The 13296-nt window shown below is 42.2% G+C and overlaps 1 protein-coding gene and 1 pseudogene across 1 annotated transcript in view; both read right to left on the bottom strand.

The window, feature by feature from the left end:
- PTPN9 (protein tyrosine phosphatase non-receptor type 9) overlaps positions 1 to 13296 on the bottom strand; it is an 80867-nt gene that overhangs the window by 43175 nt on the left and 24396 nt on the right. Inside the window, exons 2-3 of the mRNA XM_061180031.1 lie at positions 3021 to 3164; positions 616 to 705 (exon numbers count right to left, since the gene is read on the bottom strand). Of these exons, the coding sequence (XP_061036014.1) occupies positions 616 to 705; positions 3021 to 3164 (234 nt within the window). The remainder of the gene's footprint in view (positions 1 to 615; positions 706 to 3020; positions 3165 to 13296) is intronic.
- Positions 13000 to 13213, bottom strand: LOC133085040 (phosphatidylinositol N-acetylglucosaminyltransferase subunit Y-like; annotated as a pseudogene).

Here is a 13296-nt window from a genome sequence, read left to right as displayed (position 1 = left end):
TTGTTATGAAGAGAATAGATGCTGATAATACTTCTCTGACTTGCATCAACTGCTCCAGAAAAGGATGAAAGCTTTTATCATCCCATGTCTGATTCTCAGCACCCCCTGGATCATATTCCTGTGGTAGGAAAAAACCACATTCTCTCAACTCTTCAATTACAGAGAAATTAAACAGTGGTCTACACTGGCTGCCTAGCTAATTTTCCCAGGCAGGATAGCAAAGAAATAAGCAACAGGAGAAATCCATAGAATACAACCATGGTTTCTATGCTCTGCCTTAAAAGTACTGCTGGATACTTACTGGAAAGTCTGTGGTCTCTAAGTGGAGAGAGCTTGCATTAAATAAGGAAGGATGGGCCTCTGACACATTGTATACCCATCCCAAAGGCCTTGACTAACCTTAATGGACCAGTGAAGAAGCTTTACTAAATGTACTGTACAATTGATTTTCAATTATTTCAATTATTACTAGAATAATTTTATGCCAAACTTCACATCTGCTCTCCACTGTTGAGATTCTCTGATTCAGGATAAGATATCTAGGAACAAAGTCCAAAGAGAACAGCTACGGAAGGAAATAACAAGATACTACAAGAGGGGTTCATTAATACTCACTAAGATGGTGAATTTTCCACTAAGGATCTCAGAACGGAGAGGTTCCTCGTGAGGTTTCAGCTTCACAATGCCCTCCTTCCTTCGTGTTTCCTGAAAATAAAAAAAGCAAGATGAATTAATATAAAAATACTGTACACCCATGACAGCTTTATGTAACCACCAAATCTCAGAGATAAGGGATTTTAGAAATCAGCTTACTGAATCATGAATTCCTTTGTAACCCCCCTCTAGGCCAACTGAGTGTTGTCAGAATTCTTGTCCAATGCCAGCTTATCAGCCCCTTTGGGCTTAGGATTTTTTCTTTGAATCAGTGAGAATCCTAACCCTGAAGACCAACCACTGTATATCAATCATTACAGTGCAAGGTCAAAGTTCTTAAACATGCAGCAGCACTGATATTAAAATATGCACCCAAAACTGTCTGGAAACAGATATCCTAACACATCCTCCAGGCTTAGGCCTCTCCTGTCTTAAATAGGAGCCATCCCTCCCCTCAATATACTCTCCAACAACAGCTACCATGACCTCATTTTAGTTCATCTTCACAGCCAGATTCTTTAAACTCATCCTCAGTTCCCTCACACTCATTCCACTGCACTCTCGTTTCCTCCCAATCTAACTATACCACCCAGAGCTCCTGCTCCAATGACCAGGACCTTCCAGTCACTGAATCCAATGGGCATTTTCAGTCCTCCTTTTACATGACAAGGTTGACCACTCACATTCTCTTTTTCCTGAGACATTCTCTATTTTTGATTAAAAAAAAAAAAAATACTCTCTTGGCTTTTCTATTTCTTCAGCTACTCCTTCTAAGTCTCTTGTGGGCTTTTTTTCATTCATTTGTTCACTCATTTCACTCACTGACTCATTCATTCATTCTGACAGTATTTGTCGAGCAACTATTATGTGCCAGGCACTCAGCTAAGTGCTAAGAACACTCTGGTGAATAAAACAAACTAGGTCTTTGTTTATATTCTTCCCCAATTCATCCCTAAAATCAAATTCAAATGCCTTCAGAGGCAAGGCAGCAAGTGAAGACAGTATGAGTGCTGGAATCACAGGAGAGTGCATGCCTTACATAAAGCATTCAAACTTAACTTTAAAAAACAACACTGAACCAAAGAAAGCAAAAAGTCTGAAATGAGGTTCTGCCCTACACATCTCCCTATTCCTCACACTGTCCCAGGATGACCTCACCCATTCTCATGGCTCCAATATTCACCTCCAATATTCTACTTTGGTCACTCTGAAATCACTACTTCCAGTCCAGCCTTCTTTTCCAAACCCTAGAGTCACATCCCAACTGCTCAGAGGACATGTCTATTTGGATATCCCATTGGCACTTCAACCTTAACGTGGCCAAACTGAACTCATGACCTACTCTCTCCACGTACCTGTATCCATTCAGTGTCTCTTAATTAGTGAATGCCACCACCATTTACCACCCTGCCACCCAAGTCAGAGACCTGAAATTCTCCACTTCCCTTTCCTCACACCAGTTTAATAAGCAACTCTGTCCTATCAATTTTACTTCTAGAATCTGCCGACTTTTTCTCTATCTCCCCTGACACTACGTTTAATGACACCACAATCACCTCTCTCCTAGTAAGTACAACAGCCTTCTAATTGGTCTGTCTCCAGTATAGCCCTTCTGGTCCATCCTCTAAATCACAGTGAAAATAATCTTTCAGAAAGCAAATCTGATCAAGGCATTCTGTTGTTTATACCTTCAATGAATTTCTCTGCCCTTAAGAAAAAGCAGATACTCTCTGATCTGGCCTTGTTTACCTGCTGCTCTATCTCCTGCCATGCCCCCACTCGCACTCAGCATTTCTGCTCAGCTCAATTTCTCTCTTGCCACTAGGCATCTGAACTTGCTGTTCTCTCTGCCATACTCCCCTACTGTCTGATTCCTACTCATTCTTCTACTCTTAATTTAGAAGTCATTTCCTTCAGGAAAGCTTCCTTGACCCTCTTAATTAAATATGCTTTCCACAGAACCCAGTACTGTCCTATCATAACATTTCTATAATTGTTTATTTACTCTCTTTCTAAATAGTCATCTCTGCACCGGGAACATAGTAGATATACAATAAATATCTGTTGAATAAATGAAAGAATATTGAACAAGATGACCCACAAAATGGGTGTAAGTGAGCTTTAAACTCTTAAACTAATCCTACTGCCTCTTATCTCACTCTTTTTTTTTTTTTTTTAATTTATTTAGGGAGCTTCTGAATTATCTTCAGAAGGATTTTCTCACTCCAAGGTAGGGCTCTTAGATGCCGATCCACTTTTTTTTAATGGGAGTGGGGAGAACCACTGTTTGTGTAGACTGTGGCAGAAACAACAGCAACATAGAGAGTCCAGGTGCCACATGGCAGGTCCATCCCTGAGGTACATACTCTGTAGGAGTGAAACAACTCTATGGCACGGAGCACATCAAACTTCCGGGCCATGAGGAACTTGACGGCCACATTCCAAGAGAGGGGGGAAACGTTGTACTGAACTGTCCACTTGTTAATCTCTTCAAGAAACTGCTTGGTGGCCTGTTTGACAAAGAAAGTAAAGGATAGTTATTAGAGAATATATTTACAGAAACAAAAAAATAAGCAAGACAAAAAATATACTTTCCCCAAGCAAGTTTGAACCCAAAGTTTACTAGAGGGAGCTGGAAAAACAAAAGTTGGAAACAGATCTGAAACCAGAAATTGTTAAAATTCATACAACTCAATGAGGCCAGAAGCCAGAGGCAGGTCCAGAGAGCAGGGCTTAGCACAGGGATGTATGAAGAAATAATGAGGGGAAGATCAAGGCTCCCAAATATGATGCAAATTACTGGCCCCAAAGCAAAAAAAAAAAAACCAGCAGAGTTTGTTTTTTGTTGTTGTTTTTTTTAAGGCTAAAAAAAAAAAAGTGGATGGGCCCTCTGAAGGGTTATTGCATAACGCACAGTGTAGTATAGCAGTCTCAGCTGCTGTTTTGGTGCCATAAGCCAGTCACACAAAGTAAAACAATCAGAAAATGGTTTTAGTTTTGGAATTAGCAATACTGTTGAGAGCAGCAAAATGATTAGAAGAATTTAACAAATGTAAAGGCCAACTGCTCTTTGCACTGACTGACCCCACAGGACCTCTTTGTGCTTCATGTGGCAGCCCCCAAAACTGGACACTAGTGCCCAGAGGGTCATTAACAGCGTCTCTGGATAGTGGTTTGGGAGAGGGGTGTGGGGATAGAGAACCTACTATTGGGGGAGGAGTGGGAATTTTCATTTTCACTGTTTAATCCCAAGCTGACAAGATGCCTATTTCCATAATTATTCCTATCTCTTGATTAATCCATGTTCTTTTATCCTCTCTCACCCTATTTCTCCTTACATTTTAACCAGTCTCCGCTCTAGCCAAACCACCCTTCTGTTTCTTCATTTTAGAATAGGATTTACATCAGGATTTTTTTGCATGCATTTTCTAAATTGTTAAATGTTTTCTGCATGGCTATTTGTTCCCTTCCAATCAGAAACGTTTCTCACATATTGGTCCAAAATGTGATCAACTTGATGAGAATTCTGAAATTTAATTGATCAACCAACCAACCCCACAGTTAAGATGTATTTATTAAACTATTGTGGGGACTTCCCTGGTGGTCCAGTCAGTAAGACTCTGCGTTCCCAATGCAGAGGGCCTGGGTTTGATCCCTGGTCAGAGAACTAGATCCCACGTGCATGCCACAACTAAGAGTCCACATGCCGCAATGAAGATCCCGCCTGATGCAATGAAGATCCGGCGCAGCCAAAATAAATAAATAAATAAATATTAAAAAAAAAAAAAAAAACTATTGTGTATTTAACTATTTGTTAATATCTGTGCTACATATAAGGAATACAAAAATGAGGTTTGTTTCAAGAGGTGTAAGACCAACCTACTATGTGACCGTGGTCTCTAATTTTTCTTTACTTTTAAAAAATATTTGTTTATTTATTTATTTTGGCTGTGCCGGGTCTTAGTTGCAGTACGTGGGATCTTTTTTTGTTGCGGTATGTGGGATCTTCTTTTAGTTGTGGCATGCGGGCTTCTTAGTTGCAGCATGCGAACTCTTAGTTGTGGCATGCGAACTCTTAGTTGCGGCATGCCTGCGGGATCTAGTTCCCCGACCAGGGATTGAACCCAGGCCCCCTGCATTGGGAGCGGGGAGTCTTACCCACTGAACCACCAGGGAAGTCCCGGTCTCTAAGTTTTCAATTCAAAAACAGGGGAGAGGACTTCCCTGGTGGTCCACTGGTTAAGACTCCACGCTTCCACTGCAGTGGGCATGGGTTTGATCCCTGGTCAGGGAAGTTCCACATGCCACATGGTGTGGCCAAAAAAAAAAAAAAACAGGGGAGAAAGGGTAACAGGAATGACCTACTTCAGAGTCTTGGCAACAAGTCCTACCCTGCAAATACAATCCAAATTGCTACATACGTGTTTAAATAACTAACAAACTAGAGTCCCAGGAGAGTCAGCAATACCTCATAACAGGGCACCTGATTCATTCCCCCAATTTCTAGGAAAGGATAAAGACACTTTACAAACCAGGGTAAAATCTAAGAGGCCTGGGGCTGCACCTGAGCTTTAGAACCCTCCAACTGAGGCAATATACCTCACATCAACTGGAAAAGGAGAGAACCAGCAAAACTAATCAGGCAAAGTGCATAAAGAGAGCCAAGAAATAAAGGCTATGAAGAAAAGCTTTCAGACGATCACTTTGGCCCAGAACCAGTTAAAGTCAGACCAGAGAAATGAGTCCCAGAGAAGACAACAGGACAAACTTAGAATGCTCCACCAGAAAACGGTTGGAGTTGCCTCTGTGGGGTGAGTGGCCAGCATCAGAATGAGGAAAGACGGAAGGGAAAAGAAGCCGGCACAGAAAGATCCCAGAAACAAAACTGCGGCAAGTCCGGAAGGTCCCAGGAGATTTTGTAAAGGCTATTTGTTTAATTAACATATCATCTTCTCAAGCCAGCTCTCTCCTGGGCATCTCTGAAGCTGCCTGTAGAATAAAACACCAGAATAACAGAATATCTTTTTCCCCTTTTTCTAATAAAAACAATCAACAGACAAAACAATATGCAGGTGGGAGGGGGAAATATAGTTAAATGACCAGGAGGTGCTATGAAATCCAACTATTAAGATGATTTTTCATTTCTCATAAATAAGCCACACCCCAATAAGAGACACACAGGTTTCACACACTTCCTTCCAGGTACATATTGGCTTCCTTCTTATTAAACTCAGTTCCTTCAAGGTTCTTAATGTCCTGTAGCTCCCAAGAGCTGCTGCCTTGAGCTGACCTCTGTCCCCCGCTGGTCAGGATGTTGTTCTTGGCTTTAAGCATGGGAACAATTCCTCCAGATTTGGCAGGACTAGGCCTTGCATGAAGAGAGTCCAGTGTACTATAAACAGTGATGTGATATTTACAGATACAAATACACTCATACACTGCCTGCTATGTTCAGCCTCATTCTCTCTCTCCTGCATGCCCATTCCTCTGGTCAAAGAGATGAACCTCTTAGACAAGCTAGAAAGATGGTCTCATCTTCCACAACCCCTCTCTAAACAGTTCATTAGGTCCCTCCCTCCATCTACACAAGGGTTTGGCACAGCCACGAAGTACAGACCAATTTGTGGTTCTGTTTGTTACCAGAAAAACAAGCCCCAGATATTTTAATGAGCGATACACTCTTCAGAAGGGATCACTGAAATTCCTGAAATTAATATTCAGTGTATTTCCTGGTGAAAGAAAGAATGAGCCAAAAGGTTAAGTCACAGCTTCCAAAATACTTCAGATCAAGGTGAATGATTTGAAGCTATCTAAGCTTATGAGTAATCACAAGTTGTTCACACCTGGCAGCAAAGGAGTGGTCACAGTACAAACAGCTTTGGTCTTCCTTTGGGAAAAGGTCTGAACTGATGTACAGAAAAACTAACATTATCACTTACAACCCTCCTCAACCAGCTTGTTAGGTATGGGTAAGATTTGTTACAGCATAGTCAAAGCTTACTGTAATTACATACTTCTCCCACAATCATGTTTAAATTGATAAAAACAAGTTTCTTGACTACGAAACCAGAGAACCACTATAAAATGGCTGAGAAATCTGTCAGTTAATTGATTACACCCTGGACACTATCTACTGGTGCTGTTATATGGTATAGGAGAGAATAAAACCAACAATATAGTCTTCATGTTATATTAAGCTCCCAAGAGCAGCTATAATTTTCAGATGAGCTCTAGGCAAGGGGCTAGCAACCCAAAAGGTCCAGAAGAATGGGCTGGCACCCTTGGTTCCACAGTTAGTACCTAAAATCCTGTATTCCAAGACAATGTGGGAAAGAGTGAAACCTACTCTTGAAATAAAGTCCTGGGATGTCAGCCATCTAACCACCAAGAAATAAGTCTAGTAGTCTAGTGGGTTTGGGAGTCAGAAAGAACCCATCCTCTCACTCACTCCTGTATGATCTGGGCAAGTCACTTAACCTCTCTGAGCCTCTGTTTCTTCATGAAAAGATAAGGCTTGAACAAGACAACAGATAGGAAGCATTCACCACACTACCTGGCACTTGGTAGGCAGTCTCTGAATGGATGTTCATCCTTTCTTCTTTTTTTTTTTTTAATTTATTTTTTTTATTTATTTTTGGCTGTGTTGGGTCTTCGTTGCTGTTCACGGGCTTTCTCTAGCTGCGGCGCACGGGGGCTACTCTTTGTTGAGGTGCGCGGGCTTCTCATTGCAGTGGCTTCTCTTGTTGCAGAGCACGGGCTCTAGGCGCACGGGCTTCAGTAGTTGTGGCTCGCGGGCTCTAGAGCGCAGGCTCAGTAGTTGTGGCGCACAGGCTTCGTTGCTCCACAGCATGTGGGATCTTCCTGGGCCAGGGCTCGAACCCATGTCCCCTGCATTGGCACGTGGATTCTTAACCACTGCGCCACCAGGGAAGCCCATTCTCTTTTTTTCTTAACTCCAGTCACTCCACACTAAAACTTCTTTCAACAGAGAGTTCCTCAAAATCAAGTGACCTTTGTTGTTTCTCTTTAGCCTGTAGCAATTCAATCTCTCTAATCCATTTTTTCCAAAAGCATAAATTTAAATTAGAAACCTCCAATATGTGTTCAACTGTAATACAAAAGTCTCTAAAGGAGCAACTTATCCTCATTCAGGGCTCTGTGGCAACATAGGAAAAGCCAGGTCCAGAAGTATTTATACCCCTGCTCCCATCTCTAAATGCTTTTGTCCCTACACTGACAGCTCTGGAGATTAACACTGCCATCCTGAGCACTAATCCTTTTTAACAGCATCAAACTGACTTGAGAGTATTTCTCATCATAATACAGGAACAATTTTGTGCAGGACAAACACCATGCAAAAAATGCAATCAGTCACCCTGCACTGAATACCTAAATAAGGAAAGTGATTCAGTATAAGACTCAGTGTCTGCCTTTTACCAAATGTGAGGTTACCTCCGTATTTCAGCAAATATGCCATTTCCCCATTAATTTCAGTGACAGATGCATTAGTAAATTATCTTCCTCTTTTGCCTGTTTTCCCACCTTGCCTTCATTGTGAATTTTCTTGTTATGTCTAGTAATCCCTTTAGTCCACATCAATCTGCCAGGAAACAGAATCTGAGCTAAAATACACTAGCTTGCTATAATGCAGCAAGGTGAAGTTTGCTGAATTTTCAACCTAAAAACTATGCTCTTGGGACTGCCCTGGTGGTTGCAGTGGTTAAGAATCCGCCTGCCAATGCAGGGGACACAGGTTCGATCCCTGGTCTGGGAGAATCTCACATGCCGCGGAGCAACTAAGCCCGTGCGCCACAACTACTGAGCCTGCGCTCTAGAGCCCGCGAGCCACAACTACTGAGCCCGTGTGCCGCAACTACTGAAGCCCGCGTGCCTAGAGCCCATACTCTGCAACAAGAGAAGCCACTGCAATGAGAAATGAGAAGCCCACGCACCGCAACGAAGAGTAGCCCCCGCTCTCCACAACTAGAGAAAGCCCGCGCACAGCAATGAAGACCCAATGCAGCCCCAAAATTAATTAATTAAAAAAAAAACTACACCCTTTCCTTTGGCCCTCTGTTATTGTGCCAAACATAGAAATAAAACTAGTCTCTTTGAATTAATATTTACTGGTTAATCTCAATTTCATTTTATCAGGAAAATTTTGCCTTTCCTTAAAATGTGATTTTAAAAGAGCCAGTGCTGGGCTTCCCTGGAGGCACAGTGGTTAAGAATCCACCTGCCAATGCAGGGGACAGGGGTTCAAGCCCTGGTCTGGGAAGATCCCACATGCCTCGGAGCAACTAAGCCCGTGTGCCACGACTACTGAGCCTGCGCTCTAGAGCCCGTGAGCCACAACTACTGAGCCCAAGTGCTGCAACCACTGAAGCCTGTGTGCCTAGAGTCTATGCTCCGCAACAAGAGAAGCCACCGCAATGAGAAGCCCACGCACCACAATGAAGAGTAGCCCCCACTCCCCGCAACTAGAGAAAGCTGGTGCACAGCAATGAAGACCCAACACAGCCATAAATAAATAAATAAATAAATAAATAAAAATTATTTTTTAATTAATTTTAAAAAGAGCCAGTGCTGGGACTTTCCTGGTGGTCCAGTGGTAAAGAATCCGCCTTCCAATGCAGGGGACATGGGTTCGATCCCTGGTTAGGGAACTAAGATCCCACACACCAGGGGGACAACTAAAGCCCACATACCACAACTACTGAGCTCGCGCACCTCAACTAGAGCCCACGTGCTGCAAACTACTGGCTCGCGTGCCACAACTAGAGAAAAGAAAACCCACAGGCCACAACTAGAGAGAAGCCTACGCACCACAACAAAGAGCCCAAGCATCGCAACGAAAAAAGGCACGCGGGTGCCTCAAAGAAGATCCCACGTGCCACAACTAAGACCTGACGTAGCCTAAAATAAATAATAAATAAATCTTTAAAAATAAATAAATAAAATAAAAGAGCCAGTGCTTGCTTTCTTTTTTTTTTCTTTTATTATTTTTTTATTGCCTTATATCTGAGGTTTACAACAGTGCTTGGCACTCAGCAAAAACGTAGAAATACTTGAATGAATAATTAATAACAAGTAAAGGATGGATAAGCAATTCTTCAAAGAAACTCAACTGGCCAATAAAGTTACAGAAAATATTCAACCTCATTAGTAATCATGGAAATGTAACCAAAACCAGCCAAGGTTTTTCACCCCCACCCACCCCGCTCGATGCTACTACCTAGTGTTGGTGAGGGTTCAGCAAAGGCACTCAAGCAATCACTAAAAGACTATAAAAAACAGCATATTCTTTGACCCCGCAATTCCACTCCCAGAAAAAAAACCTGGATCTGTGAACATTTTCATCAATAAGGATAATTAACAATAACAAAACAGTACAAATACCTCAAAATATAAATTGGTGAAACAATGGTAGTACACAGAATGTAACATTAAGATGGAAAAATGCTCATTAAACATTAACACATTAACACAGATCATTAACAAATAGGTAACAACAGAATCTCATTTTCATTTCTTTTTTTTTTTTAAATTAATTTATTAATTTATTTATTTATTTTATTTTTGGCTGTGTTGGGTCTTTGTTTCTGTGCGAGGGCTTTCTCTAGTTGCGGCAAGCGGGGGCCACTCTTCATCGCTGTGCGCGGGCCTCTCACTATCGTGGCCTCTCTTGTTGCGGAGCACAGGCTCCAGACGCGCAGGCTCAGTAATTGTGGCTCACGGGCCCAGTTGCTCCGCGGCATGTGGAATCTTCCCAGACCAGGGCTCAAACCCGTGTTCCCTGCATTGGCAGGCAGATTCTCAACCACTGCGCCGCCAGGGAAGCCCTCATTTTCATTTCTTAAAGTATGAAAATGTTTGCAGTAGTTATTACCACCACTAAGTGTTAAGATGGACACTCTGAAATCTTGGTGTTTTCCTGTATTTCCCCAGTTTTTCCTTACAATAAACATGCTTTACTTTTGTAGTCAGAAAAAAGGGGAGGGGAAGGTTTGGGAGTAAATTTGACAAATCAGTTTTGAAGTACTGAGTCCCTAGCAAAGTATTCTCCCCCAAGACTGCCACCCTTAAACCTTAGTAACTCTGCTACTAATTCAAATCACTATAGCAGTGGTGCTGTTTGGGCACCCAAACTTTAAATGAAGCGTCCCCTGCATTGGCAGGTGGATTCTTAACCACTGCGCCACCAGGGAAGTCCCCAGTGCTTTCTTAAATAGGGTTTTACTGCATCTTGGAAGGAAAAAGTTTTACTTCTGATTTTATCATGTTATGAAATAATGTAAGAAAATCTGCAAAAAAAAAAGGAAGAGGTCAGCCAGCGGGTGCCCCTACGACTGAACGGCTGAGGGTGAGCTGCCGTCAGTCTCTGCAGGCCGGGTCAGGCCTCCTGAGAGTCTAAGGTGGTCCACTGTGTATAAGCATTGGTGGTCCTGCACAGGGCCCCATGCTGAACACCATGAGTTAGAAGCTGGGGGACAGAGGACTTAGAGATGCTTGAGGGACATCCTTAACCTATGTGAAATGTTGGAGGTTGAGGTGAAAAATATGGCTTTGATATCTTCATGGAAGACTGCATTATTTCGGGACTTCCCTGGTGGTCCAGTGGTTAAGAATCCGCCTTCCCATGCAGGGGATGTGGGTTCGATTCCTGGTTGGGGAACTAAGATCCCACATGCCTTGGGGCAACTAAGCCCACGCACTGCAAGTACTGAGCCCACGCGCCACAACTAGAGAGAAGCCCATGCGCCACAACGAAAAATCCTGCATGCCGCAATGAAGATCCCACATGCTGCAACTAAGACCCGACGCAGCCAAATAAATAAATAAATAAATAAATATTAAAAAAAGACTGCGTTATTTCAATCCTGAATCTGGTTCAGTTCCCTTATTGACTTATTACTATATTTAAAAATGTTTGTTTAATTAAAAAAAAAAAAGGAAAAGGTCAACCAAAATCTCATCATCCTACAGCTGTTTTCATGTTTTAATCATTTAAAAGTGGACTTCCCTTGTGGCGCAGTGGTTAAGAATCCGCCTGCCAATGCAGGGGACACAGGTTCGAGCCCTGGTCTGGGAAGATCCCACATGCCACAGAGCAACTAAGCCCACGCACCACAACTACTGAGCCTGCGCTCTAGAGCCCACGAGCCACAACTACTGAAGCCTGCGCGCCTAGAGCTCGTGCTCCGCAACAAGAGAAGCCACTGCAATGAGAAGCCCACGCACTGCAATGAAGAGTAGCCCCCGCTCGCTGCAACTACAGAAAGCCCGCGCGCAGCAACGAAGACCCAACGTGGCCAAAAATAAATAAATAATATATTTTTAAAAAAATAATAATTTAAAAGTTAAAGTCAACAGAAAAATACTAATAAATATATACTTTTCTAAGTTTATGTCCCCACAACCACCACACACACACACACACAGAGACACATGTTGGGGGAAGGGAAGAAGAAAGAGGGACTATTCAAGTATACATTGTTTTAGTTCAGAGACTTGTTTCCTCTCTGGCAACCTTCCATGACTAGTAGCAGTAGTATCCCCCTTCAAGGCAAGAGCACAGCAGAGCTCTTTCAGCCATCCACTCATGCAGTCAGTCAAGCATTCACAAGTATTTGCTGAGGGCCTACTCTATGCTAAGCAGTACAGTAGCTGTTGAGGAGACATAATTTAGAGAGATAAAGACCCATTCTGAGCAGGTTACAGTCATTTAAACATGGAGACATGTATAAATGGATCAGCATCATATAATCTGATAAGTTCTAAGACAGATCTATGAACAGAGTACTATGGGATTCAAACTCTCTAAGAGAATTAAAAACAAATCTTTTCTTTTTTTTTGGCAAATACATGAAATTTCCATTTTATTACAGTCTTATACCACATGAGTTCAAATGCATTTCTCTACAACTACTCCAACAGAGCTCCTCTGGAATTACTTCAGTCATCCTTAACATGTGACTTTACCAGACTTTGAATGTAAAATAAACATATAAAATTTCAAATTAGTAACTTTTAATTATGAATGGGATAAGAAATAAAGCCATCAGATGATGGCTGGGGCTATTAACTTCCAACAAGACACTTTGTTGAAATGTTTCTTCTGATACCCCAGGTATGAATGAGAACCTTCAAAAAGCAAGGGCAGACCAAAGTACAATAAAGAAGCCTCTACAGCTTAAGCCTCCTATAGTCCTAAACCTCTGACAGAAGCTAGGCAAAGCATCTTTCTTGCAAATTAAGTGGGTTTCCAGTATTTCCATGTACTTGAGCTTTCAAAGACAGACACTCAGCATATCATTAGGATATACCATCTTGGCCCTGGTTGTATTAATTATGCCTGAAGAGTTTAATACCCATCCAAGTCCAAAGGTGGAAGAACACAAACGGGTATGGTAATCGGCAAGAGCAGACTGTAAAAGCACAGGCTGGTTGTGCTAGTGCAGCCCTGTGGGAAGTTTTCTTCCACAGAGGACGAGTATAACAGTCCTACTAAAGAGACCAATGGAACAAGGACAGTCAATGTAGGAAGAGACAGAAACATTCTTTTCCTCCACTTATTACCCGTCACTCTGACTTTTTAAAAGGTGGATGGTATTTAGAAAATTTAGTTGTGTGTGTTGTTAT

This window comes from Eubalaena glacialis, chromosome 2, assembly GCF_028564815.1.
Source record: "Eubalaena glacialis isolate mEubGla1 chromosome 2, mEubGla1.1.hap2.+ XY, whole genome shotgun sequence".
NCBI lineage: Eukaryota > Metazoa > Chordata > Mammalia > Artiodactyla > Balaenidae > Eubalaena > Eubalaena glacialis.
The sequence above is the reverse complement of the archived record's forward strand: the minus strand, read 5'-3'. Positions and strand labels throughout refer to the sequence as shown.